At 44.6% G+C, this 27,632-nt stretch overlaps 1 protein-coding gene across 1 annotated transcript in view; it reads right to left on the bottom strand.

The window, feature by feature from the left end:
• lrp2a (low density lipoprotein receptor-related protein 2a) overlaps positions 1–27,632 on the bottom strand; it is a 51,068-nt gene that overhangs the window by 2,918 nt on the left and 20,518 nt on the right. Inside the window, exons 24-70 of the mRNA XM_071538132.1 lie at positions 27,299–27,415; positions 26,423–26,803; positions 25,390–25,638; positions 24,187–24,398; positions 23,840–24,024; positions 23,479–23,707; positions 23,145–23,322; positions 22,793–22,921; positions 21,708–21,874; positions 21,185–21,328; positions 20,901–21,010; positions 20,082–20,259; positions 19,698–19,911; positions 19,319–19,558; positions 18,514–18,702; positions 16,678–17,610; positions 16,381–16,546; positions 16,092–16,250; positions 15,689–15,978; positions 15,332–15,532; positions 14,538–14,780; positions 14,319–14,444; positions 13,605–13,724; positions 12,711–12,842; positions 11,854–12,055; positions 11,188–11,483; positions 9,740–10,406; positions 9,451–9,621; positions 9,126–9,349; positions 8,735–8,912; positions 8,260–8,456; positions 7,744–7,989; positions 7,420–7,548; positions 5,567–5,686; positions 4,575–4,691; positions 4,190–4,306; positions 3,828–3,965; positions 3,501–3,623; positions 3,236–3,364; positions 2,683–2,814; positions 2,420–2,551; positions 2,130–2,273; positions 1,708–1,873; positions 1,494–1,622; positions 1,104–1,324; positions 771–950; positions 120–239 (exon numbers count right to left, since the gene is read on the bottom strand). Coding sequence (XP_071394233.1) covers positions 120–239; positions 771–950; positions 1,104–1,324; positions 1,494–1,622; positions 1,708–1,873; positions 2,130–2,273; positions 2,420–2,551; positions 2,683–2,814; positions 3,236–3,364; positions 3,501–3,623; positions 3,828–3,965; positions 4,190–4,306; positions 4,575–4,691; positions 5,567–5,686; positions 7,420–7,548; positions 7,744–7,989; positions 8,260–8,456; positions 8,735–8,912; positions 9,126–9,349; positions 9,451–9,621; positions 9,740–10,406; positions 11,188–11,483; positions 11,854–12,055; positions 12,711–12,842; positions 13,605–13,724; positions 14,319–14,444; positions 14,538–14,780; positions 15,332–15,532; positions 15,689–15,978; positions 16,092–16,250; positions 16,381–16,546; positions 16,678–17,610; positions 18,514–18,702; positions 19,319–19,558; positions 19,698–19,911; positions 20,082–20,259; positions 20,901–21,010; positions 21,185–21,328; positions 21,708–21,874; positions 22,793–22,921; positions 23,145–23,322; positions 23,479–23,707; positions 23,840–24,024; positions 24,187–24,398; positions 25,390–25,638; positions 26,423–26,803; positions 27,299–27,415 — 9,570 coding nt within the window. The remainder of the gene's footprint in view (positions 1–119; positions 240–770; positions 951–1,103; positions 1,325–1,493; positions 1,623–1,707; positions 1,874–2,129; positions 2,274–2,419; positions 2,552–2,682; positions 2,815–3,235; positions 3,365–3,500; positions 3,624–3,827; positions 3,966–4,189; positions 4,307–4,574; positions 4,692–5,566; positions 5,687–7,419; positions 7,549–7,743; positions 7,990–8,259; positions 8,457–8,734; positions 8,913–9,125; positions 9,350–9,450; positions 9,622–9,739; positions 10,407–11,187; positions 11,484–11,853; positions 12,056–12,710; positions 12,843–13,604; positions 13,725–14,318; positions 14,445–14,537; positions 14,781–15,331; positions 15,533–15,688; positions 15,979–16,091; positions 16,251–16,380; positions 16,547–16,677; positions 17,611–18,513; positions 18,703–19,318; positions 19,559–19,697; positions 19,912–20,081; positions 20,260–20,900; positions 21,011–21,184; positions 21,329–21,707; positions 21,875–22,792; positions 22,922–23,144; positions 23,323–23,478; positions 23,708–23,839; positions 24,025–24,186; positions 24,399–25,389; positions 25,639–26,422; positions 26,804–27,298; positions 27,416–27,632) is intronic.

The raw sequence follows: 27,632 nt of genomic DNA, 5'->3' as shown, positions 1-27,632 counted from the left end.
CAGGAATAGCCATGCATATATGGAGAATGGAAATTCCGATCACAAATTGTGGTGCAACAAAACAGCCAAAACGAGTCAGGCAGTGTGTGCAGTCGGGCCGGTGATGCCACTGATTGTACCTGCGTCACATTCGTTGGAGTTGAAACCAACCAGAGAAGAGCCTTGTGGGCAGGAGCAGGTATATCCACCAGGCCGGAGGAGACACAGGTGACTGCACACGTCCTTACAAGGGTTGGGCACTGCAGGAGACAGAGCACAAAGGACAACACTGTTAACTCAGTACAAAATAACAGAAAAAAAATCTTGGAAATACATTCTTTGTAGTGAATTCATAACAAGCACACACACACACACACACTTACTTCTCTTCTGTACTAACCCATTAGGTCTGCGTAAAAAGACTGCAAATTGCCTAATATAAAACATTATAATTTTGTCTGGGGAATTTGGAAACATTTGAATCTTTTTAACAGATTGGCCGTGGATGAATGGAAGGGACAGCAACAGACTTTATTGTGTAATCTGCAATGTAGTGTTGTCATGTCACATCAATACATAATGAACTGTGAATTGCATGCTCGTTCATGAAAGTGACATGAAGCGTGCCAAGAACCTTTTCTAATTGTGCTATGTAAACCCCCCTAGCAAAGAAAAAGTTACTAAACTATCTTGGTTTAAGGGCATGAGCCTATCAGCGATAAATCAAAGATCAGACTTTATGATCCCCTCAAGCTCAAGTGTTAACATTTGCTTCCTTAGTCTGTACAAACCTGACTGGTTGTGCCGGTGCTCCTGGTAAATGCGGACTTGGGTCAGCCAGGGGTTGATAGTCAGTACTTTGACTTTGTTTCCGTTCCCAAACTTATTAGTCTTCCACACTTCACCTCTCTCCTTTGTTGTCCAGTACACATGCCCCTCAAAGATATCCAGGCTGTAGGGATTTCCAATGTCTGGAATAGAGAGAAATAAGGTTAACACACATTTGATTACATTCTGTAATCACGTCCATCGTTCCATCTGAATCAATTACAAAACACTATATAAAACTACATCTCTCCTTGTATGTCTGCATCCTGCATGTGTCTGCACATCAGTGTTCTGACCTCCTGATATGATGATCTTCCTGTCTGTGCCATCTGGCCTCATGGACTCAATGATGTTCTCTTTGGAGTCGCACCAGTAGATCCTATCTCCATTCAGATAGTCCAGAGCCAGGCCAGTGGGCCAGCCCAGGTCCTCCTCCAGCAGAACCTCTCTGTGCTGCCCATCCATCCAAGCCGACTCTATTCTGGGTTTCCTGCCCCAGTCTGTCCAGTACATGGTTCTACCAAAAATGACAGAAACAAGGAAAATATTTTTTATTGTGTTGACACAGAGCCTTCAAACAACCCGCTTCATATACAATGAGATATAATATTTATGATACTGTATGAAGGAATCAAAGGATGCACACCATATATTCTGCCATAAACTAAAGCTCAATAGCCTCATACCCGAGTGATGGATTGACAACTATTGCAGCAGGCTGGTCAAGGTCAGTGTGGATCAACCACTTCCTGTACCGCCCATCTAGTTTGGCCACTTCAATCCGATTGGTCCCCGAATCTGTCCAGTAAATGTGCCTGGAAGATGTGACAAGGACATACTGAGCAACTGAATGATATTTAGAACAACAACAACGGTTCTATGCTTGAATGCGTGACTTACCCTCCAATCCAGTCCACAGCGATGCCATCAGGATTAGCGACGTATCTCAGGTTCAGATCCACCTCTTTCACTGGGTTGTTGCCGCGATCATTGAATGTGGTCATATAGGCCCGTTTGATAGAGCCGAACTGAGATCCCCGACCCAGAACTGTCCAGTACACAATACCTAATGCACACCAGGGGACAAGGTTACAAATAATTTGATGGCAACCTTGTTTTTTTTTTTTATATTTATTTTTGGCATTTTTATGCTTTATTTGACAGAGTTAGTGAGAGAGTGACAGGAAGGCATGGGAGAGAGAGAGGGGATGACAGGCAGCAAATGACCGCAGGCCGGATTTGAACCCAGGTGATGGCGACCTTGTTGCAGTTATCCTCACTGTGGTCAAACAACATTAAAAGATCAATATCGGTAGTCTTACTGAGTCCTACTCCCTCTGGATCCCACAGGTAGTCCAGTGCTTGGATGTGCTCAGCGTTGTCCACGTAGTCTGAATATTGCTCAGAGGACAGGTTGAAACGACGAATGCGAACGTTGTCTGGCAGGAGCAGTACTGGTGGGTTTCCTATGCAGAAAAGAGAATACTATGAGCAATTTCACTGCAGATTTTGGCTTATAAACACTTTAGTAGAAAAATAGGGATAGAGAGGGATAGAGAGAATAGAGAGTTTGTGACAAGTTTGACTCCATGTGTGAATGCCGAGCTCTTACCCTGGGCGGCACACTCCAGGCCATGCGGGTCACCAACCGAGTGGAAGCCCTGGGCGCAGAAACACTCGTAGCTGCCCTTGGTGTTCCTGCACTCCTGGGGACAAGTCCCATAGACCTCACACTCATTCACATCTGTTTCCGAGAGCAAACACAGGAGAAAAACAGAGGAACGTGAGAAACAATGAAAATGCAAAAAAATTGAAAACAGAGAAATAATTCTGTGCCAATGTTTAACATGGCTGAGAAACGACTGTGTCCTTTACCTTCACAGGTGTTCCTGTCTGTCGGTCTGGGTTTATAGCCGGGCATACAGGAGCAGAGGAAGCCTCCGTCTGTCAGGTCAGTGCAGTTGTGTTCACAGATGTTCTCACTGCAAGAGCGCCCACTGCCATGGTCTGATATGAGCAGATACAACAACATACTGAACGTCAAACTAGGCACCGTAGAGGCAGCTGTACTTATGATCTGTATAAGAGTAACTAAACCGCAAACTCAAACCATTAGATGTCAGGCTTTACACAGATTTGGGTTTGGGGTTTAGTTACTCTTTAACTTGTATTTCTTTTATGCATCTGTTTGCCAAAAGAATTTCCAGTTCGGGACAGTCAAGTTCAACTCAGTTGAAATGACTAGACATATTCACTGATTTACTGTATTATGACAATGGTGGTATTCAATTAATCCATTGCAAGATTTGTTCAATTCACATATTGTAAATAATTTGAGTTCCAGTACAGAACGAATTAAATTGACTAAATGTAAGCTTCTATCCAGACAAAATGTGAGTGAAAACTGCTCTTTGTTTGCTGTACTTACGGCAGCCTAGCTCATCAGAGTGGTCTCCACAGTCATCATAGTCATCACAGGCGTACTGTAGAGGGACGCACTGGCTGTTACTGCATTTGTACTCATCATCTGTACAGGGCCCGTGTGTGGGGTTCTGGCCTGAGGTGGAGAGAAAAATATCAATTCAAGAGCAGTCAGTTAAATCCAAAATAAGTACTGTATATAGAAGAGTTTGAGTAGATAAATGTGACCATCAACCACATGCAATACAATGCATCCTGTGTCTCATACTCACAGTTTTCCTGTCTCTCATCAGTGCCATCACCGCAGTCATCAACAGAGTTACACAGCTCATGGCTGTAGATGCAGCGGTTGTTGTCGCAGCGGAAACGGAATGGAGACTCGCACTGGATCTCCACTGTGGAGGAAGGACAGAAACATAGCCAGCTTCAAGAAAACCTTCTAGTGAGTTCACAGATTCAAACGCATTCATTTACAAATAGTGAGATAAAAGGTGGTTCTGTGTGATTCTGAATAGGACAACTTGGCAAGAATGTGATGAGCCTTGGACTTGGGTGTATTGGAGTTTATCTGAGGTGAGCGTGCTTGTGGTATTTCTTACAGCAGAGGTGAAGCTCCTCGTCTGAATTGTCTCCACAGTCGTTGTCTCCGTCACATTTCCAGTGAGGCTGGACACAAACGTGGTTCTTGCACTCAAACAGGAACGGAGGGCAGTATGTGCCATTGGGGAAGCGGGTCGCTGAAAATCAGAGCCATACTGTCAAACTCAAAATGTGTGACTTTTACAGCTGAAAGTGAATTACCAAACTCCCGATCCTCAATCCTGATGAAACCAAGACTAGGAGGTGATTCAAATAATCTGAATGTGTGTTGTAGGTATATATGGAAAGTTCTTAAAGGCCTCTTTTGGCGACAGAGACAATAAGAGCTCAGAGGGAATAGCATTAGATGCAGGACACTCACGACATGAAATCTCATCTGTGTAGTCCAAACAATCAGCATTGCCGTCGCATTTGAAGCGCTCAGCGATACAGTGTCCGCTGCCGCACTGGAAGTAGCCTGGGTGACAAGTCCGCAACTCTGCAACATGACCAAACCAGCACACAATGCATCATTACCTCACATAATCTTCACTCATGCAAATGAGGGCCATGACTGAGAATACAACAGAATTGATTCCCTGTCAGAAAGCCCTTCGTATTCTAGCAAGCTGAATAAATGAATGTTGGTGGTCCTGTCTGTCCATGGTGCTTCAAAAGGTGAAGTTTTATTGCTTCTTTGCTTAGTGCAGCCCTCAGTTACTCACAAACAGCCAGACCCTGGGCCAAAACAAAGAGCCTCCACTTACCACAGTCTCTTTCATCCGAGTTGTCCTCACAGTCGTTGTCATGGTCACAGACCCAACGGTCGGGAATGCAGTGCAGATTATCACAACGAAACTCACTCTCTGTGCACGCGCGTGGGGCTGAGCGAAAACACAGAGGGAGGATAAAAAAGAAATTTCACCATGTGGAATTATACAAATATTATCTAACTTTTTTTTAGGTGAATTTTCTCTTCTTAGATTCTCTATAGTCAGTGACGGCTTTGACGCATTTCTCAAACAGCACTGTATACCTCAATGAGATTTCAGTTTCTCTGTATCATTTTCTTCCATTAAATGACATAAAACACACAGCAACACGCACAGCCATTTCTCTGAAGTGAGCTCATGGAATTCGCTGGAGCCAAACTCTCTTGGCATCAGCAACGCAGCAACAAGGGGAGCAGCACTGCAGTTTCATCGTACAACACAGTGATTTAGCCCCAGACACTGGCTCTCCTTTGAGAAGCTACATTATCCTCATTAACTGGCATGTTCTTAGACTTGTTTAAATTCTCCGGGGCAAGGGGTGACAGACTCCTTCACTCCCTCTTCCTGACACGCTGAGGATAGCCTGTTTCTCTAGCAGCTGATAAGACGACGTCTCACAGCACTGCGCTGTGGACAGAAGTGTTGAGCCTCTTACAAAAACCCCCTGTTATCTGATAAAATGATAGCAGGACTATTCTTTGCCATCAACACCCCTATTTCATTTGGATGACTCACTGGACCTGAGCTAAAATCCCACACTAAATCTGCTTAACAGACACTTAGCCTATATCAAAACACCCAGCTTTTGACTGTTGTGTTATTTTGAACAATGGGTTGGGGACATTTTCAAGGATCCAGGTCCACCGTCATGCAAACTAAGATGAAGCCTTATCTCCACACTCTCATCAGTGCTCAAACAGCCTTGTAGCCGACCTTTCACACTTTTATTTATCATTGATTTATCAGTGATAGTGGACAGCACTCACTGCAGCTGCGCTCATCAGAGTTGTCCCCACAGTCGTTGTCCCCATCACACTTCCATCTTAGCGGGACACACTGGTGGTTGTCACAGCGGAAGTCTCCAAGGGGATCACAGGTCAGCTCATCTGGAAGAAGGGCATATGTAGGAGAATGATTATGTATTTATACACTCAAAAAATGCCAAACATTGCAAACATGCAAACATTGCACCTGTAGCAAGACCAGGACTCTCTAGTAACATTTTCTTCATGAAGAACATATGATCCTAAATGAAAATGTCTGGAAACAAGAAAGAAGTTTAGGAGCATGATCTATGAAAACTATTGAAAAATGTCCATCCCTATTTTGAATCTGAAATTGAATATGCATGCTGTTCAATGTTTTAGGTAGCATGAATTTGTGTTTTAGAATAGATACTACTAAAATGGTAAGAGCAGACGACACAAAAGATCAACATATGGCCCAAAAAAGTTTTGTAAATTTACTGTGGGAAAAGGCAAGGCCCACAAAATTTGATTTGATTTTGATTCTTTGGGTTAATGATTTTGTATTTTCACAATTCTCAATGAAATGTAATTTTCGATTTGGTGACATTTTATAGACTGCTTTTTTTTTGTGAGTTATCAGTTGAATACCTCTATACCTTCTTATATGTACTGCTATTGTGAAAAAGACTATCACTAAAATTGGCTTCACAATAAGTTTGTTACCATGATGGTAACTAGTTATATAAGACCTTGACTGATACCTTGGGGTCTGAAAATCATCTCACAGTTGAAATTATTTTCTAGATCTAGCATGTCAGAAAACAAGATGAGATGAGACAAGATGAAACCTTTGAAACTTTTGATCCCCATGGGGAAATTGGGACCTTGCAGCAGTAATAGCAGCAATACGAGCAGCAACTGCATGACACGACTAGATTGATGAAATTCTTTCAAGCTGCATCATGCTTTTTACGTAATGATGAAAACATCACTTTGAAATGGTAGGCATCTCTAGTTTTTTAATTAAAACTGCAATATCCACACAGGGAGGAAAGCAGCATGCCAAAGACAGATGGGTGAGCTCTATCCATGCCAGTCTGTGTCTATATAGGATAAGATTGTGGGAGATGAGAAGTGAAGCAGCAAAGAAGGGAGAGGAGTGGAGGAGAGCTGGTCTGAGCCTGTCTCTACCACACAGTGCTGGGGGTCAAAGATAGCGCGGTGTTAGCCAGTCTTGGCCTCCTAGCCCTCCACCTGGCCCAGCTGCTACATTCTTACAGGCAGATTAGCACGGATCTCCCCTCCTGCGCGGGGATGGCACTAATGGAGTGAGGGCCTCCGATAAGAGACGGGAGGGCCACGGCGAGTGTGTGTGGATCGTAGCAAAGTACAAAGAGACTTGTGTGAACCCTGCCCCCACGCAAGGACAGAGCAACACACACACACCTACACTCACACACACACACACACGCACAGACCCTAACACCCAGACAGCTCATAAATCCGTAGCGCTCTCAGGGAGAGGCGAATGGTGGGGGAGGGTGAGTGATGAGACCCTCTCCATCACCACCTCCCACTACCTCACTCTGTAATGTTCCACAGGAGGCTGAGGTGTTGGCTAATTGCCCTTCACTCACTCCGAGAACAGACAGTCTAGTTTCCTTCCTATCATTTTTTTAGCCTTCCAATATTGCTTGAATCATATTAACATCAGTGTATAACACAAAATCTGCAACTATCAATCTGGAAAGCACTATTTTAACATAAGGTCTGACAGGCTATTAATTGCTAATAATACACAATCTTCAAATCACTGTCATGATGTAAACAGGGCCTCGGTTCTGTCGGAGGGTTGGTTGTCATGGACTCACCGCATCCCTGCTCATCGCTGTTGTCTCTGCAGTCATTGTGGCCGTTGCATAAAGACCACAGTGGTACGCAGCGGTAGTTGGTCTTGCAGTCAAATTCTGTGTGGTTGTCGCATCGATATGCCGGTCCCACTGTGGAGAACGCATTATGGATGGTCAATAACGAAGAAAAACACTAAGGCCCTTTTGAGGAAACCTACAGTATCTTTAGCGGTATTATTCGTACCAGGGAGAAGCCAGTTCTTTTCCTGTCAATCCTGCCGCAGATCTGCCTGCTTGTGATGTATCCATCTAGTCTAAACAGGCAGCATGTGTGTATCTACTTACTGCACTCCTCTAACGGCTCGTCGGAGTTGTCCCCACAGTCATCGTCCACATCACATTTCCAGTTTTGGGGGATGCAGCGTCCGTTGCGGCACTTGAATTGTCCAGGGCGACAGGTCCTGCTGGAGCAGTGGGTGGGGTCCTCGTCCGAATTATCACCGCAGTCGTCTTCGCCGTCGCACTGCCACGACTCAGGGATACACCGCTTATTGGCACACTGCCACTGGTGGGTTTCACACTGGTGGGTAGCTGGAAGGAAAGACATGCTGGCTCAGTTGACAGGAATAAGGTTTCAAGACCATGAGGACCAGATGATAAGAAACACAAAAACGTGAACAATAAATCAAGAAGTAACATAATAAAATACAAAAGAGTAAATGCACATAGTAAGACACATAGGCACATAGTAGGACACTAAAATTCTCATATTAAGGAAGCATTTCGAAGAATACAAAGCTGCTTGGATAAATGAATAATGGCTATGAAAATGGAACAACAGCTAACCGGAAAACAACCTACCACACAGAACAGGGTCTTCATCGGAGCCATCATGACAGTCCTGGTTGCTGTTGCACAGGAAGTGAGGGCTGGTGCAGTTTCCATCGTTGCACTGAAACTGGCCGAGTCTGCAGTGGCGACTGGGGCAGGTAGAAGGCTCGTCTGAGCCGTCTCTGCAGTCCCTCTGACCGTCACATTTCCACCAGATAGGAATGCAACTGTTGAGGCAGAGGTAGAGTCAACACTGTTTAGAGCTTGTGCCAGAGCTTAACATTATGTGAAAAAAGATTCCATGTGTTGGATAATGCAATGGAGAGCATGGCAAATAAAACATATTCAGACACAGAGAGGGATTCTTCAGCTCCCTATTCCCATTCAAAACCCACCACACTGGCAATATAACTACTTAACACCTCTCTGAAAGCCAGGGAAAAATATAAAGTGGGCTCAAGAAAGCTCACAAGTCATAACGCAATGCAAAGAAAGCTTGACAAACCGTTCATTGTTAGCACATCTGTACTGGGTGCTGGTGCACATGGGAAGGCATCTGGTCACGCCCCCTAGTTGGACAGTCAGGAAATGGTCAGGGCACTCACAGGTGTGGTCCCGCCCCCCGTCACGGATCAAGCACAGGTGAGAGCAGCCTCCATTGTTCACCGCACAGGGATTGGTCACTGTCAGAAGAGAGAGTCAAACAATCCCCATTCAGCACAGCTGGGCAAACACAGGCCAGGCATTGTCCCACAGGTAGAGAACACTCAAATTGACTTAAAAAGCAGGAAATGTCCAGATAAGTAAGTGACAGCGATCTCAGTGTAAACAAGGAGTCTAATGATAATAGTGGCATGCAAGCTATTGAACACAGGATTCTCAGATTTTGGGCTCACCAATAGGCTGTCTGTAAGGATGGCACACATGGATGTCAAATGGTCTGTGTGTGGTGTTAACCAGGGCCTGGCGACCAGAGCCGTCGTATTTGTTGCCTTTCTCCACGGTGCGTGTGTTCCAGTCAGTCCAGTACACAGTCTCCTCAAACACAGTCAGGGCAAAGGGGTGAGGCAAATTTCCGTCATACACTGTGTGTCTGTGGCGCCCATCCAAGTCTGAGTACCTGGGGGAAGAAATAAAAGTCAATGGGTTACAAGTCTCACAGCATTTACTGTAGGCTAAAGAAGTGGGATCACTTTCTGCCAGGATGACAAATGTACTTACTCAATGTAATTGAGATGTGCATCGGACCAGTAGAGCTTGTCATTAGTGTAGTCAATGGTGATCCCATTGGGCCACTCTATCTTGGTGGTGATGATGGCTGCCTTGTTGCTTCCATCCATTCCAACACGGCCTATAAAGGCTTTGTCTCCCCAGTCCGTCCAGTATACATATCTAACAGGGATCCAAGAAAATTACTTTAGATCACATGTTACATATATATGTCAATAAAACAGAATCCATATCTCTGAACACAAAATTTTAACTCATTTTACTACAGACTACTACCCACCCATATTTGGGATGCAAGACAATGGCTCTGGGGTTTTCAAAGCAGTAGGTATTATTGCCATCAACACAGTGTTCAGCCAGTTTCTTCACAAAGCGCCCGTCCAGTTCACACACTTTGAGACAATTCAAGAAGCTGTCCACCCAGTAGAGCTTCCTGGCTATCCAATCGACAGCAAGGCCCTCCCCATGCAGCACGCCATTGACCACCACCTCTCTGTTGCTGCCGTTGAAGGACATCCTCTCTATCACCCTGCGGCTCACATCGATCCAGTAAAGACGCTTGTCCACGCGATCAAAGTCCATGGCCACCACGCTGGTCAGGCCCTGCAGAATCAGAGAGTAGGCCTCCCCGTCTGTCGACAAGTTCCTCAGGTAATAGCGGTTGCTGAAGATGAGGTAGGGCGCGATGTTGCTGTTCTGACGGCAGCTGCGTCCGTCCGGCTCTCGGAGGAATCCCGGGGCGCACTTGCACACGTAGGAGCCGACGGTGTTCTCGCACACCTGGCTGCACACGCTCGGTGTCTCGGCACACTCGTTGACGTCGTCGCAGGTTTTGTTGTCGGACATGAGGCGGTAGCCGGGACGACAGGTGCAGATGAAGCTGGTGGGCGTGTCGGTGCAATTGTGATCACAGTGGTGGATGGAGGGGTCTGTGCATTCATTGATACCTGTAGTCAGAAAAGAAAAACAGAAAATGCAACCATTAATGGAGGTTGTAAACAAAGCACAATCACAAAGTATGAACCCTTAGAATCGACCAATGGTGCCTGCCCTCCATATCAACTATTATTGTTCCATTTACATCAACTATTAGTGGAGAAATGATCAAGATTATAATATCTCTCCAAAAGCATGAAAATAACACTTTTCCCCTGTCAAATCGGCCTAGTCACAGATAAAGAGAGCCTACTGAATATGTTGCATTTGTATTCTTTTACTATGTTTATTCTGGGTACTCTAGTATGGAATGCTTTATTAAGATGAATTGAGATGACCTTTATTGATCCCGTAAGGGAAATTTGGGAATATCTCAGATCAAATCACCTCTTCCATTTGATATATTGGCCATTATTCCAGCCATAACTACATGTGCTAGATGCATTCAAATGAGCAAAAACAATGGTATTTATGTGATTGTAGTGCGTTTCTTTATCTGTAGAAAGCATAGAATGCCCTTGGTCACTTGCTGTACATCATCTCGCTGTAGCATTAATATTTACTGTACAAAGCACAAAAATTGTCATCCAGGAATGGTTAAAAAGCTGTTGCTGTATTTCTGTCATTTACCATACTCCTCACTGCACTTCCTTCACATCTCCCCTAGAGGGAGCGTGCAACAGTTGGATAAACTCTACAGCAGGCAAACACTATAGGATTAGAATGTGACTCTTAGCTAATGAATTATTGAACTACTCTGTAAGTCTTTGACATGAGGGTCTTCACACTCACCACATCCCTTCTCGTCGCTGTTGTCTGAGCAGTCATCGTTCCTGTCACACACCTTGCTCAGGGGGATACAGTGTCCATTGTCGCACCTGAACTGTCCAGGGGGGCATGTGGGTGGGGGAGTGTGGCATAGTTCCTCCAGCTCATCAGACTCGTCCCCACAGTCATTGTCCCCGTCGCAGACAAAGTCGTGGGACACGCAGCGGCCGTTCTGGCAGGTGAACTGGTGCTGCTGGCACGGCTGGTAGGTGCAGCCCTGCTCGTCGCTACTGTCCCCACAGTCATTACGCCTGTCACACCTGTCATCACAAGATCGGCCACACAGCGTTGTTATTTCTCTACCTGGAGGCTGCTGGTTTCAATTAATACACAAATGCCAGACGAAGAAAGTCTGACTCATTTTCACCTTTTTATTATCATTTATTTCTTTTATTTCTTTTATTTATGTTTTATTATTATCCTTACTTACTTTGTCTTTCTTTCTTTCTTTTTAATGTCATTTTATGAGTTGATAATGTCATTTTACCTGACAAACTATGTATTTTTTGTATTTCATGTGAAGCACATTGAATTTGCCTTGTGTATGAAATGTGCAATATAAATAAAGTTTGCCTTGCCTTGCCTTTTTAATGACGTTTATGCTGTTTAATGGGTTTCATATTTTCTAACCTGTAAGAGCTGCGTATGCAGAGGCCATTGCTACAGGTGAACTCATTGACGCCGCAGGATCTACGTGTGCAGTTTTGATGCTCATCTAACGCATCTGCACAGTCTGCATCTCCATCACACACCCAATCACGAGGGATGCATTTCCGCTGAGGTGGTTGGTTGTTCACACAGGTGAACTCTGCAGCTGAACATGTGCGATTGGCTGGAAAAAAAAAAGTAAGGCAGGGGGAATTACAATAAATTAAATAAGGATGATGATGATGACCCCATGCCACCCTGCATTTTTGGCAATCCAAGCATTCCAAACTGTATTTCAAGACATGCAGCCGTGACTTGAAATTCTTTATCCATCTAATGTGATTGATCCACATTGTTTGAAGTGAGTCTCCTGCAGAGGCTCAGGGAGTGCTGAAGTCTTTGGCTCCAGGCATCTTATTGTTGGGAACCCACATTGGTGAGACATGACATAAGAGTCTTGATCCACCCTGAGCCAGGAAGCCAGGGAAAAGAGACATGCACAAAGTAACGATTGAGGCAGGAGAAATCAGGAATGTCAGCTCCTTGGACTCTGGCCGGAGACCTTCCACGAGAGCCAAAGATGCTAGGCACTGACTACCCCCAGTGTCTCCCCCACAACACTCCCCCGGCAGTATGTATCCTAATCCATCAGTGTTCTGAAAGAGGAGAACAGGGGAGTAGGAGGGGGCAAAGCAGAGAAGCAGTGGGGAACCAGAAGTTGGCCTATGAGGGGAGGAGATGAAGAAGTGGGAAGATGCCGAAAAGGATGAAAAGCAGGACGAAGAGAGGGCAGAGGAGGAAAGGGGAGAAAACAGGGGAGGAAGTGAGAGGATGCATACCACAGTTGTGCCTCTGGTCTTCGTCACTCATGTCGCCACAGTCGTTGTCCCCATCACAGATCCAGGATGAGGCAATGCACCTGCCATCATCGCAGCGGAACTGATCTGCATTGCAGGTTCTGACCAGAGTTGCTGGGGGACAAACCATATCATTAAACATTAACATTAAATGGTATATTTGTTTGTTTGTTTGTTTATTTGATAATCAAAACATGGATAACACATAACGTTTCCAAAACTTATTTTCAATGTGGTCTTAAAAGACAAGAAGGCTAAGAAAACATGTCATTGGCTGGTCGAGAGTCACAGAACATACAATAAGAAAACACATACAAAAATCACATATGATACAGCCAAAACAAACATTGTGACTGAATACTAACTAACTAAGTCTATTCAATATAGATTTTTATCCTTCTATACAGTTATTTTTTTACAATTACCAATTATCTTAGGTACTTTCCCATTGGTTTTTAACAAATAAGTAAGACGCAATACAACATTAGCCAGGCTTTCAAAATAGTCATGGCAACTCCACATTCCCATGCATGGTGAGCTATCTAAACAAAAGCCAAAGTGAGGCTCTGTAACCCCGGGGGGACAAAGGGAGGGGGAGGTGCTGTTTGTCAGCGGACACTGAGGGGCGTCACCATAGAGGAATGCAGCAGACAATAGGAGGCCTGACTGACCACATCCCCGACAAAGACATACACCACTGACTCACACTCTCCACTACATCACTCACACCGCTCTCTCATACAGGCGCACAGATGCAGACTGGCAGACAGACACAGACACACAAAACCGAGCAGCTGATAATGGGACGAGACGCAGACGCACAAAGCCAAATGGCCCATAACGGGGGTGGGGGGGGTAGAGGTGTGCGGCACTCACTGCAAGAGGAGGGTTCATCGGAGCCATCAGCGCAGTCAGCCCCTCCATCACAGTACCAGTGGGCGGGGATGCAGCGACCACTTGAGCAACGGAACTCGCTCTGGGAACATGTGGATGTGGCTATGCGGAGGGGAGGGGGGTAGAAAGGCATGAAATCACTTGGGGTTCTTGGTGTGTGAACATGATGATGAGGGGGCCACGCAGGAAGATAGGGTGACCAATCTTTTTACTTGTTTACTTTCACCTCTGAAGTGCTCTACTCTACTCTTTTTTTATCCTCTTTCTCGTAACTTTTGGGAGATAAATGTCTGTTTTTTCCTGGATTGGGCGAACTTGAGATCCCCCATTTGCAACGGAGATCATACACTCAAAGTGACTTTTGGTTCTAGACTGCTGAAGGCGAAATTCACATTCAGGAAGCAAGCTTTCATAACGCAGTTTCATAATGAGTGTGTTAGGTGGTACCCCACAGAATGCGCCTGTAATCAGCTGTATAATCAGTAATTATAAGTAATAATACGTATTTAACGCATTCAGAGCTTGGAGACACATATAAATGATACTGAAAGATTACTGTGTCCAAAAGTTACGAGAAATAATGATGTAGCTTTTTTGTTTTGTTGTTTTACTGGTGCAAAGTGTTTTTCAGTTGCTTCCCTTTTTCTAATATATTTTTTACTTTGACAGTGTAACAATGCTTGCTGCTTAACTCACCACAGTGCGTTGGGCTCTCATCGCTCATATCCCCACAGTCGTTGTCTCCATCACACAGGTAGGAACGTGGGATGCAGATGTTAGTAGACTGACATTTTGTGTGTTCTGGCTGGCAAGTTCTCTCCGCTGGGAAAATCACAAAGCAGAATACAGTTATTATAATACAGCGATACATTTTTGAATAAAGTATTATCTCTATTTAGGGATGCGGTGACTCACGGCAGTTTTGCTCATCCGAGGTGCCGTTGTCGTAGCAGTTGTTGATGCCGTTGCAAACGTAGTCCTTGGCAATACAGCGTCCGTTGTTGCAGGTGAACTCAGTGTTGGGGTCACAGGGTCTGAACAGACAGGCCGCCTCATCACTGTTGTCCCCACAGTCATCGTAGTGGTCACAGCGGTAGTGGTAGGGCACGCATCGCCCATTCCCACAGGTAAACACTGTAGGCTCACAGGTGTGGAAGGCTGCCAATCAGAACCAAGGACAGGTCAGAGCTCTAGCCAATAGAAAGTGAGGTCAGGTGAAAGTGGGCTGATATACACTCGCTGTGGATTTTACCTGACAAGGCAATAAATGATGACACCACTTGAGGGACTGCATGCAAAATATAAACACATTGATTCATTTGTTAGTGTTAATTTGTGTAATTACTGGGGGAATACAAGCAGGTAAGTGGAAATTGATTAGTGAAATGCAAGCGTACACACCGAAATAGTTGAAATGAGTCTTGGATCCTGAGAAAGAGATTTGTTACAGCAAAAATAGAACGTGTTAGTATTAGTAAAAGCAAAGGATATAGCATTTCAAAGAGAAAGAGTAGTATTTTGAATGCTGTAAGACAGAAACAGAGGTAAACCACCACCATTCAGAGCTAAGGGCACTATGATGATCACTATGACTAATCAACAGTGAGATTGTAGATAAATTCAGTACAAAACAAAATCAGGAAGAGGAGACACACATGCAAATCAGGAACAAAATGAATGCAAGTTCCTTGCATTAAAAGACACCCTACCACAGACTCGCTCCAGCTCATCACTCCCGTCTCCACAGTCATTGTCATTATCACATTTCCACTGGGCGCGAATACAGCGGCCATTCATACAGGTGAATTGACCTGCCTGGCACCGAGTCCCATTGTCAGGGATACAGTGCTTGTTGTCTGCCAGGTACCAGCGACCCTCTGACGGACACTGGCACTCAGCACCATTGGGACCTAACGAGATGTAAACAATAGCATTGAATAGAACAAATACATTTTCTCTGAGATTAGCTTGCGTTTGCAATGACACTGATATTTGTGTGACAACCACAGTCGCACCAAAGCAATATCATTGTGAAAAACAGAGTGAAAGTATGAAACTCCTCGTACCTGGGGTACAGATGTGGCTGCAGCCTCCATTAAACTGCTGGCAGGGACTGTCGCACTGCTGCTGCTTCCTGCTGGCCAGAACATGGATGTCCATTGGCCGAGATGGGAGGTTCTGAATCATTACCCTCTGGTCAGAGCCATCGTGCTTGTTGGCCCGGTAGATGCTGCGCATGTTCCAGTCAGTCCAGTAGATGAACTGGCCGTACATGGTCATGGCAAAGGGGTAGATGGCTGTGCTGACGATGACCTCCCGATTGGCTCCTGTGAGAGAGCAGCGCTCGATCTTCTGTCTGATGACAGAGCAAAACAGAGATGACAGCATTAGCATAAATGTAACAGGACAATACAGTAGGCATATTTTATTTAGGATAATTTTTCAAGAGTGGAATTTTTCAGATCTTACAAGCTGGCGTCTGCCCAATACAGCCTCTGCTCTTCATAGTCCAGGGTCAGTCCATTGGGCCACACGAGACTGCTGTTCACAATCTCTGTTCTGAAGTTTCCACCTAAAGTGGCACGCTCAATCTTTGCATTGGTTCCCCAGTCTGTCCAATACATGTACCTGTGGCACATGGAAGGATTTCAAAATGCAAATTCAATCCAATGATACAATATACTGTACATTTCTGTCTTCTTCTTCTTACTACTTTAGGCTCATACTAAGAGAAACTGTGTTCCTGTGTTAGTCTTACCCCCTGCAGGGATCCAGCATGATGGCCCTTGGCCTGGCCACATGGGCGATAATAGTCCTCTGAGAGCCATCCACAGACATGGAGCTGATGCTCTGGTTGACATAGTCACTGTAGTAAATCCTTCCATTGATCCAGTCATAAGCTATACCATCAGGAGCCCCTAGATCTGTCCAAGCACATAGACCACACTAACATCAGCAATATCAAGGGCAGTAAATCTCTTATAGAAGCATACATCCATACAGGAGAAACAAATCAAAGTGCATCTTGTAGTATGAGTATAAAACTGGTGTTTACCTGAAGCCACCGCTACAGGGGGCGAGGTGGGAGAGGACAGGCTGATGTAGCTGATCTTGCTTGCTCCTGCCCCTGTGCTCTGTGTGAAGTAGATCCTCCTGTCTGTGAGGTCAAAATCCAGCGCCACTGAAGTGCGCGGCACATTGACCACAGGGAAGGGCAGTGCGTGGTCGTCGGGATCTAGGCGCAGGCTTCGCACTGTGCTCTCGGTGGTATAGATGAGGTAATCGTCCCGTGACACCACGCAGGTCTCACTATCTGCTGCAAGGTTCCCAAACGCGCAGCCACATTTCCTAGTCTGGGTGCCAGGACCAGTATCCGGCAGGGCGAAGCAGAAGTGGGCACAGCCTCCATTGGCCTCGACACAGGGGTTGTTGTTAAGATGCTGGGCTGAGCTGGGCTGGGTGCGCTGGTCAAAGATAGTGACGTCCCGAAGCATGTTGATGTTGTCTCTAATGACAGTAGGTTGCTCTGTGCTGCCCGGCTCTTTACTAGCTTGGAGCACCTTCTTTAGGTTCCTGTCCACCCAAATGATACTACTCTCAAACACCGTGATCCCATAGGGAGTGGGGTAGCGGCTGCCATACCTGACAATCTCTGTCTCCCCACCTTGAGGGTTGACCCGGGCAATCATATCCAGGGAGTCATCTACCCAGTAGACGTAGCCAGTTTGCTGGTCCAGAGCTAGACCTCGTGGAGTTATAATCCCTGATGACACCAGAACTGTGCGGTTCGTTCCGTCCAAGAGCGCCCGCTCAATCTTGGGGTTCTGACCATAATCAGCCCAGAACAAGTATCTGTTTCTGGGGTCCACTACGATGTGGCGTGGCATGTCCACTTGGGTCTTCAACAGAACCCTGCGGAAAGTGGTATTCAGGCGGAGCACCTCCACATACGTCTCGGTCAGGAAGGCATTGGTGAAATACAGGTTCCCTGGAGATAGAATCCAGTTAAGTCTATGTTTAAACCAGCACACGTCATGAGGTCATGAACTCATGAGTTACAATCTGTCACCCACTGTGACTGGTTAGTTGCAATAAGATGGAAAGGTAACTGGTCATGCAGATCATATTTAGCAATGCACTAAAAAGCTAGCTAGCACATACAAAACAGAGATCCTGTTGTGCCTTCAGAGTTACAGTAATGCAATTATGAAAGGTGACATTTCTGCTCTTCCTGTATGAGTCAGTAGCAGACTGCTTTCCTGCCTGCTGTTGTTTCTTTTCATCTTAAACTCATCTGTTAAATCCTGTCACCTGTGTGAGGACTGATCTCCCTGCTCTGAGTCAAGCACTGTGATAAAGCTTCTTACTCTGAGTCCACCAGGTTAGCCACATCTGCTGCCTGGACTAGCTATCTTGGCAAGTCTCTAACCACTTAACGTGTACAAACAAGCAAGAATAACACCAGAAATGACACAACTAAGTTGACTTTTTCTTCATTAATTGGATTAATTAAATATGCAAGACAGTAATGGATGATTTAGTTCAGGGGTAGAAAACTTTTTTTTTTTTTTTACTTTTGCCTGCATTTAAAGTGTTACAATTCTGGAAGTAATTCAAAGGGGTATAATAAAATATGTAAATATATATGTAAAATATGGTTCAAGTGGGTAACAGGTAACCCTAACAGGGAGAAAGTAACTTCTAAGAGCTCAAGTGATCTCTGTTCCAACAGTCTTATAAGTTAGCTCAAAAGATGTTTTCAAGGGTACTGAGTGCATGTATACTGGAGTTTCTGTATTGACGTAGTTACCCATCCCATATTTAGTTAAAAGAAACGAAAACTTAAATGAGCACATCTTTGTGAAGAGACAATGCTGAGACAATACTGTACCTGCAGCCCAGTCCACAGCAATGCCTCGTATACCGTTGCGTCCTATTCCGGACGTAACCACGCTACGTAATCCCGAGCCATCTGGCTTGATCCGTCTGACCCCATTCTGTGACGCCACGGTGCTACTGAAGTCACACCAGTAGATGAAACCAGAAGCCATGTGTACATCAATGTGTAAAGCATTACGGCCTGCAAGAACATTATTCAGTCATAAGACACCAACATAATAACTACATTATGAACCACAGTCATAGCATTAAAGTTTATCTGTCTGTCAATCAGTTAGTGAGTCAGTTAGTCAGTTATGAAGTCCGTTATTCCACCTAAACTCAGTTTGCCCACCTTTTTATTTGTGGAATAGAGTTTACTCAACTTTTAGACTGACATAGACTTTAGGCTAAATGACATAAATTCATAGTACACATAGAAATATCTATGTGTACTATGTAGGGGCGGCTGTGGCTCAGGAGGTAGAGCGGGTCGTCCACTAATCAGAAGGTTGATGGTTCGATCCTCCAGTCCGCATGTCGAAGTGTCCTTGGGCAAGATACTGAACCCCAACTTGCTCCCGATGGTTGCGCCAGCACCCTGCGTGGTAGCTTGCCACCATCGGTGTGTGAATGTAGGCATTGTAAAGCGTTTTGGATAAAAGCGCTATATAAATGCAGTCCAAATATCAGACTAATGTAAGTTATACATGGATAGGCTCGTTAAGGAAAAAAACATAAATTAAAGTCACTGCATGTCACCATTCATGTCCTTTCCTCACATAAAAGCAACAGCCTCTTATGTGAGAAGCACCCACCTCTCCCAGCCACGGGCACCATGGCCTCGGAGTGATCTGCTCCTTCCAGACTGAAGCCTTTGATAGCAGACAGAGTGGAGATGACTACATAGGACTGGTAAGGAGCGCAGGTCCTGTTGTCGACATTGAGTTTAAAACCTGTGGCACACGCACAGGTATATAGGCCCCCGGGCCGAGGCAGGCATAGCTGCTCACAGACTCCTATATTGTTACTGCAGCCGTTGGATGTACCTGCAGAGGCTGAGATTGTGGAGAGAATACAGTGTGACAACATAAGTCAGGTATAGCAGCAGACAATAAAAGGAATCACAAACCAAAATAGACAATAGTGGAAGGGAACTGTCTGCTTTTCTTGGTTATGTCTCCCTGCAATACTCACTCTCTCTATGGTGCACTTTGAGAACTCTGAGTCCGGACACATTGTCTCGCAGCACAACCTTGTTGGCGCCTGTGGCTTTGTCCACACGCTCTATAACCTCAAAGTCACGGTCAGTGAAGTAGAGGTAGCTTTCATGGACAGCCACACCCCAGGGGTGAGACAGGCCCGTCACTATGGTGATGCGGTTACTCCCATCTGGATCCCCACGCTCAATCTGTGGAGTTCCAATGACATATAGGCAGTCATGTAATGCATGTAATGCCGCATTTGCTTGCTGTACGATTACAAAGCATTAACATAAAGGTATATGGCATATTACATTTCTCAGAACTTCCCAGAATGAACGAATGCTGATCCATGACAACTAAGAAAGTAAGGACCCACCATGCCAGTGCCTGTAACAGCCCAGTACAGCTTGTTCTCTTGGATGTCCACAGTGAGAAACTCAATGTGGTCCAGGTTGTTGGTGAACAGGGTGACGGGATTTGAACCATCCATGTCTGCAGATGCCACCTTGGCAGGGATGCCACTCTCTGTGCCCTGGTCTGTCCAGTACAGTTTACTAAAAAAAAAACAAATAACAATGTAGCTGTCACTGTTCTTGTTCCACACATAATGCTTTGCACTTAAGTCATGGATCTCTGCCTGACGCTGCACAACATACAACTATTTCAACCACTGTATTGTTGCACTTATTATCCTCATTACGATTTACTTGAGTCTTGTATAGTAAGTAACAGTGATATAAATTGTCGCTGTTGGGTGAAAACCTTGTTTCTCCAAAATGTCAGCTTTTCAGGAACTAAGAAAAACAGCCTTGTTTCTAGTTTGATGAAAATATTTTTTTTTAGTTTATTCAATGGGTTTTCAAAGACGTTTCACAAGCCCAAAAGGTCAGAGAATTTTCTCAACCCATAGAGGACCATGTAGTCCTTCATGACATGACACCAAAATTGTAGTCACAAAGTTTTCGTACGACAACAGCGAAACGGAAAAAGGTTTACGGTGAGAAGGGATGGCATGAAAATGTTTTCCTGATTGTGCGCTGTCGTAAGTGGTTGGAGTTGGAGTGTGTGGTGCGGTGTTCAGTAACACTGGTTGAGCTCTCCCTAGGGGCAGAGCAGATGGCGCTGAGGAGGCTGATAGGGCTCAGTAGCTGTGGGGATGAGTGGCCGTGCCAGCGCTGTGTTAAATGGGGCTTACCCACGTGCTGGGTCCACTGCGATGCCAACAGGAGTGCCAGCGCCAGTTGGGGAGCCGTTATTTGTGATTAGAGTTTTCCGGTACTGCACCTCCCCTCTCAGCTTCAAAACCTGGCCAAGCACAAACACAAACAGGAAAGGTGGATTTGACAACTCTAGTGCAATTATTGCGTAGTCCTGTCCTGATACGATCTTAGAAATAGATTCAGTGAGTTATCATCCCTGCCAAGCCAGGCATAACAGCATAAAAAAAAGGACAACAGGAGAAAACAATGTGTCTCTCACCTCAATAGACTGGGAAGCTGGGTTGGTGTAGTACAGGTTCTCAGTTATCCAGTCCAGGGCCAGGCCTACGGGGGAGCCCAGGATGGCTGCAGGGGCAAACTCTGTCCTGTTGGTACCGTCTGACTTCACCCTGTGGATCTCACCCTGCGGGACAGAAGAAGGCAGAACAACAGAACATATGTTGAATGTATATGTGGAAAGTGAGTTTTTCTATAATTCAACTCTAATTAGAGTTTATTGTGTTTTCACACAATAAATGTTTTATTGTGTATTTTCATTGTGAACCCTGTCTGCAAACCAAGTTTCCCTTACAAGACAACTATTTTTTTAATTGAATTGTGATATCTACACTCACCTATGTACTATGTTATTCTGTAAGTTGTTAGTATTTCAACGGCACCCAAACAAACTCCTGTACATTTACTGAAGTATGTTGATAAAAAAAATTCAGATTCAGAACTAAGAAAGACAGAGTTGCACGTCTCTCTAGATGTCTGTGTCAATGGACAGTGGTTAGACTTACCGGGTGCTCCACCCAGTAGATGGTCTGTTCGCTGTCGTCAAAGTCAACATCATAGCCGTTCTGCAGTCCAGCAACAGGGACCATAGCATCGTTACTCTTGTCATCCGGGTTTAGGGAGATGCCATAGATGATACTGTCCCTCACAACCACCAGGAAAGGATCCTCAACTAAAAAATATTTAGAGAGAGAAACATTCAATAAGAAATGACTAGCAAACTGCTGTTCTCATGGTGAAACAACAAAACAAAAATTGTTTCTCGTAACTTTGGGACACAATATCCGTACATAATCTTACACTAGGATTTGTATGTGTCTCAAAGCTCTGAATCATTTAATACTTTAAAAATGACACAACTGATCACAAACTGACTCATTCTGAAACAGAGTTATGAAAGCTTGCTTCCTGAAAGTGGATTTAGCCTGCAGTAGTCCAGAACCAAAAGTCACTTTGAGTGTATGGTCTCAGTTGCAAATGAGGGATTCTCTAGTCTCCTCAATCCAGGAAAACAGGCCTTTATCTAGAAAGAGGATTGACTGGTGAAAGTTTGTTCCACAATCTGATTTGCTTTGTCATCACAGATTAGAATCAATGAATGGTTGTGGGGCATTTTCATTCTTGGATAATCGTTGGCCTCGGGGGGAGAATGTGTTCTGCTTGGCTTGAATGGGCTGAAACCTGAGATGAGTTAAGCTGTTGACCTAAAGGGGACTCACTGGACTTTGAATTAAAGGTCCCTTGTCTCCTCGAGACCTTGAAAGACACGCTTTTATGATTCTTAATATTTACGACTGGAACAGGATTTTACAAGAGAATCTAAATGGGAGACTGTTGACAAGTCCCTGGATTAATCTAACATATGAGTTTTCAAAGATTTCTCCTCTTACTAGTATTGGGATGGGTGCACACAAAAGCACACAAGAAGCACTGTGGAATTAGCATGTTTGCCACATTACAACAATAAGCACTGAGACAGCGCTGAGACAAAAAATTATGAATACATCAACCTGTCAGCTGCATCTGACCTGACTTCCTTTTTCATCAAACTGAGTGATGAGTGTTTTCCTCCGTTTGGCAGGATACATACCTCTGGCGCAGGTGATTTGGTCGGCTGCCAGCGTCCAGCCTGAGGGGCAGGCACACGAGTAAAACCTCGGTCCCACAGCCGAAAGCAGGCAGATATGGGTACAGGGGCTCCGCAAGCAGTGATTTTCACCTACAAATTGTCAAATCACACATGCATAAGTGTGCATGGAAACACGCGTATTTCAAATACAATGGAACCACTGTATATTGCCACTAAATGATTAAAATGCCTAAATTACCAGGGCAAATATTTACAGTTAGCTGGCTGACATGATGTCCAGCTGTGCCTGACTGAAACAACTGACATTAAATAATGATGATGGTTTTGTTTATGTTCATTATCTTCGTCATACCTGCCGGCTGCCTGGCTGGGTGTACTGCCACCAGGCCCATGGGCTGAGGGAGGTTGTACAGCATCACTGTCTGGTTCTCCCCATGCCACTTATGGGCTCGGATCACACGGTTGATGTATCTGTCGGTCCAATACACAAAATCCTCAAAAATGGTAATTGCGTGGGGATGTTGCAGTACCTTTTTATAGAGAGCAGCAAAAGAAAAAAAGTGTGTCTTACTCATACTATTCAACACAAAACGGTTCACTTTTAGACGATAACATGCACTAATTCACATCTATGATATGTGTAAAGATAATTCTGAAAACTGAAGTCTGGCATGCCATGCACTCACCAGGTCACTGGCCAGAACTTGCTTCCTGTTGTTGCCATTATAATCGCAGTAGTCAATGAAGTCCAGGTAGGCATCAGCAAAGTACAGCAAACTGTTGGGATAGTCTATGGTAAGACCATTGGGCCAGTAGAGCTTGTTGCTTATGATGGTAGTCCTCAACTTCCCATCCATACTGGCCCTCTCAATGCGAGGGTTCCTGCCCCAGTCAGTCCAGAACATCAGGTGAGCGCTGCAAAACAAATGCTCTTCTTTTAACACAAACTGCTTCAAAACCACCTATCACTTTCATTACATTCCTACACTCATGTAATATTTACAGATCTACACTCCCAACACACTGGTCTCACTGTATGTCACTGACCTGTCCCTTGGGTCCAGCACCAGGCCTCGAGGGTTGGTGACATTTTCACTGACCAATACAGTCCGATGGGTGCCGTCCAGTTTAGACACTTCAATGGTCTCCAGGACGTAGTCAGTCCAGTACAGGTTCCTGCCCACCCAGTCCACAGCAAGGCTCTCCGTCACAGTCACTCCACTATCAAATATCTGTCCACAAGAGACTTATTCTTAGTTAAAACACATTCAGGTACATTACTGATGCATTGCATGATTAAGTTACTGCATGTAAAGCTAGGAATCAAACTTAAATGTATGAGCTAATTTTTCAGTGCAATATTTCTGTGATGACAACTGACAAACCGAACTCACCACAGTTCTATCACTGCCGTTCTTGTGAGCACTCCAGATTCTGTCCTGGCTGGTGTCGGACCAGTACACACGGTCAGTGGCTGAGTCGAAGTCTAGGGCCACAATGTTGCGTCCGTCCCGAACCAGCGAGCGGACAACGTTGGGCTGAGTGGTTATGTCATCTTGCACAATCTGATTTCGACTGGCCACTAACAAGAAAGCCTCACGAGAATCTGCGAACAGATACCAATTCCCCATCACCTATTTCTCGTTCTCATTTTAATGAGAGCACTCATCGGCTTTCGCATGTCTTCCAAAACTATACAATGGGACAGATAAACAGACCCTACTCAAATAGCAAATGGTTGAGGAATGCACTTTCATCCAAATAATGGCCTATTGTATTACAAAGCCTTTCAGCGGGTTATCTGTGTGGCAGAAGGGCTCATGTCAGGCACGCTCCCCATAAGCAGCCCTTTGTTGGTGATTATGTCCTAATTACCCCATCGAGGGCCAGTGAGTGACATATATGTTATTTGTCTTATCTAAGGAAATCAGAGCAGCGTGGAGAGAGAGAACCGAGAAGTCTCGCAGTCTGGGGGCCAAGCTCCCCCTCCACTATAGCTCATTCCTGCCCAACAGCCGCCACAAAACTCAGCTCTCTATGGGCCAATCACAGTGACAACCCCATCGCTGTCTCCTGGGGGAATGGGCTTAATTCCAGGATTACTAATATGCCAATTTTCTAATTTACTGGATTATGAACCAAATGGAGTACAAACTAAATAACTACGATGTAATAAACAAGTACTAGCAGTCCAAAGTCCAAAGACATGCAGGTCAGGTGAAATGAAGACTCTAAATTGCCCATAGTGTTTGTTTGTGTAGTGTGGAATATGATGCAGTATATGATGTATAGTATGTATATGACGTAGTAAAAACGATGTACATGAAGTATGTATATGACCTAGTATAGGATGTACAGTATATGATGGGTATATATGTAGTATGTACAGTATATGTATGATGTAGTACTGTATATGATGGTATGTAAAGCCCTTTGAGACTTGACTGTGATAAAGGGCTATATAAATAAACAAAACTAGACTAATAAACAAGACTAGACAATATGTTCTACATGACCAAAAGGTATTATGGAAGGTGCAATTTAGTACTGCTCTCTTTCAAAGTCATACAGCAGGTTTTAGCCTTATCCCTCCTCACCTGAGGCCTTGCAGGTGTGCTGGTCTGCTTCGAGAGTGTAACCGTCCTGGCAGTGGCAGCGGAAGGAGCCTCTCTCATTAAAGCAGTGCTGGCTACATAGCCCAGGAGGATTACACTCATCTACATCCTCACAGGTCTTGGAGTCATTGCTCAGCTGATAACCCATAGGGCAGGTGCACTGGGCTCCAAACGGCCCTTGGATACAGCCATGAGTGCAGCCAGCATTGTTGTCTGAACAGCTCTCCTGATCTGGGGTGGGAGCATGGAAAGAGCAATTCAGGCCCAGAAAATGGAAGATAATTCAACTTTTTCTGGCACAGGTATATGAATAAACACCAAATACATTAAACTATTAAATAGACAAGGCATCTAGCTAATTATTTAATTAATGTGAATGCTTTAATGATCATCAGTGAACATCAAAGCACCAACTACTTCAGCGAGTATCTTTAGAATTTCTACTCTGAGCCAGAACTATTAAATGTTTACCATACATCTACAAACAACAAAAATTTTCTTTTGATTGTGTTTTGAAACAAGTCTACGAATATTAAAATAGTTAAACAGGGATGCTGGGTGTTGTTGGAATGAATCAAGCCTACAGCAGCTCTACCATTGATTGAGGGTTTGTTCCTACCTGGCAAAGGCTCGTCTGAAAGTAGTGAGAAAGGCAAGAAAGGAAAATCACAGATCATTTTTAGGTTAATACAGGTCAAATCACACACATGCATGATTTGAACACAAGAATACTGTACAAAGACAAACAGCAAACATTGAACATAAACTTTTTTGTGATATGATGCCCATGCTGTTTACAAATTACAACAACTGGTCAAATCAAATTTATGAAACAAAAACATATATTGAGAGTTGAATCGTGTTTGTTCATGTGATGTGAAAATTGAATTGAATTTCAGGAGACCAGCAAACTTGCCAATATAATAAAACGATCAGGTCATTCTGATAGAGAAGGAATGTATTCCATGTGTCAGCGGGCTGACTAAGGGCAGAAAACCAGAGAGGAGACACTTACTGCACAGTGGAGACTCATCAGCACCGTTGGGGCAGTCAGGAGTGTTGTCACACACTCTGGTGAGGTTGACGCACACGCTGTGGCCCGGGCACTGCCACTGCCAGCTCGGACATCGGAAAGGCGGCGTGGGACAGTCTCGTTCGTCACTCATGTCCCTGCAGTCGTTGTCCCCGTCGCAGAGCCAGCCGCGAAACACGCAGTTTCCGTTGTCACAGCGGAAGAGGGAGGAGGGGCAGGTGCGAGGCGGGCAGGCATGGTGTTCGTCGGAGCCGTCCTCGCAGTCTGGGTGGCCGTCACACTCCCAGGTAGACGGGACGCAGCTGCCATCTGACTGGCACTGGAACTCACTCTCATGGTGGCACATCCCCGGGGGCCTGGTAGCTGGGACACATTAGGAAGCAGCACAAAGAACATGTTAGCAAAGCCCAAAAATAATTTATATACAGTCAAAAGGTTAGACACACACATACCTGATTGAATGTACTATGTTTTTCATTATCTTAAAGCCATTTTGATCAAAAGGCTTATGCTTAAATGCTTGAAATTTGTTTTTTAGACAAATATAAAAAGTTGAAGCCTATGTATAAATTTCTTTCCAAAGCCTTTGCCTTTCCATCGAGGCAAAGGGCGGCTACTTTAAAGAATCTAAAATATAAGATATTTTTGTTTGACACTTTTTTGGTCACAGCATAATTCCATTTGTGTTATTTCATAGTTCTGATGTCTTTACTATTATTCTAAAATGTGAAAAATAGTAAAAATAAAGAAAAATGCATGTGTCAAAGAAACAACCTTATTAACAGCTTTATTACATAATTATGAGGAATTGAGTGATGTGATATAACCTCTGACCGAAGGCAATATGTAAGTACTTACGACAGCCTCGCTCGTCTGAGCGGTCATTGCAGTCAAATACCCCATCACATCGGTAGAAGGAGTTGATACACTGATGACCGTTGGAACACTTGAACTCATTCACAGTGCAGTTGTAGACTGAAAAATCCAGTTGAGTATGTTAAAGTTGAGATTCTATACTTCTGCAGTTATGTATACAGAAATCAATTGCGCAACACAGGTAATGAGATCAATGACGTAAGAGGCTTAGCAAATGCTTGTTAAATTTCACTGTACATTCAATTGACCTCTATAATTTTCCGAGCATATTTCCTGGCAAAAACATAGAGTGTCTGTTGTTCCAAGCTCCAGCCTA

The sequence above is a fragment of the Centroberyx affinis genome, unplaced genomic scaffold (genome assembly GCF_046629955.1).
Source record: "Centroberyx affinis isolate AG114_WGS23_722 - 3 ecotype Tasmania unplaced genomic scaffold, CSIRO-AGI_Caff_v1 ptg003208l_1, whole genome shotgun sequence".
Taxonomy (NCBI): Eukaryota; Metazoa; Chordata; class Actinopteri; order Beryciformes; family Berycidae; genus Centroberyx; species Centroberyx affinis.
Note: the sequence above shows the minus strand (reverse complement) of the source record. Positions and strands in the feature narration are given on the sequence as shown.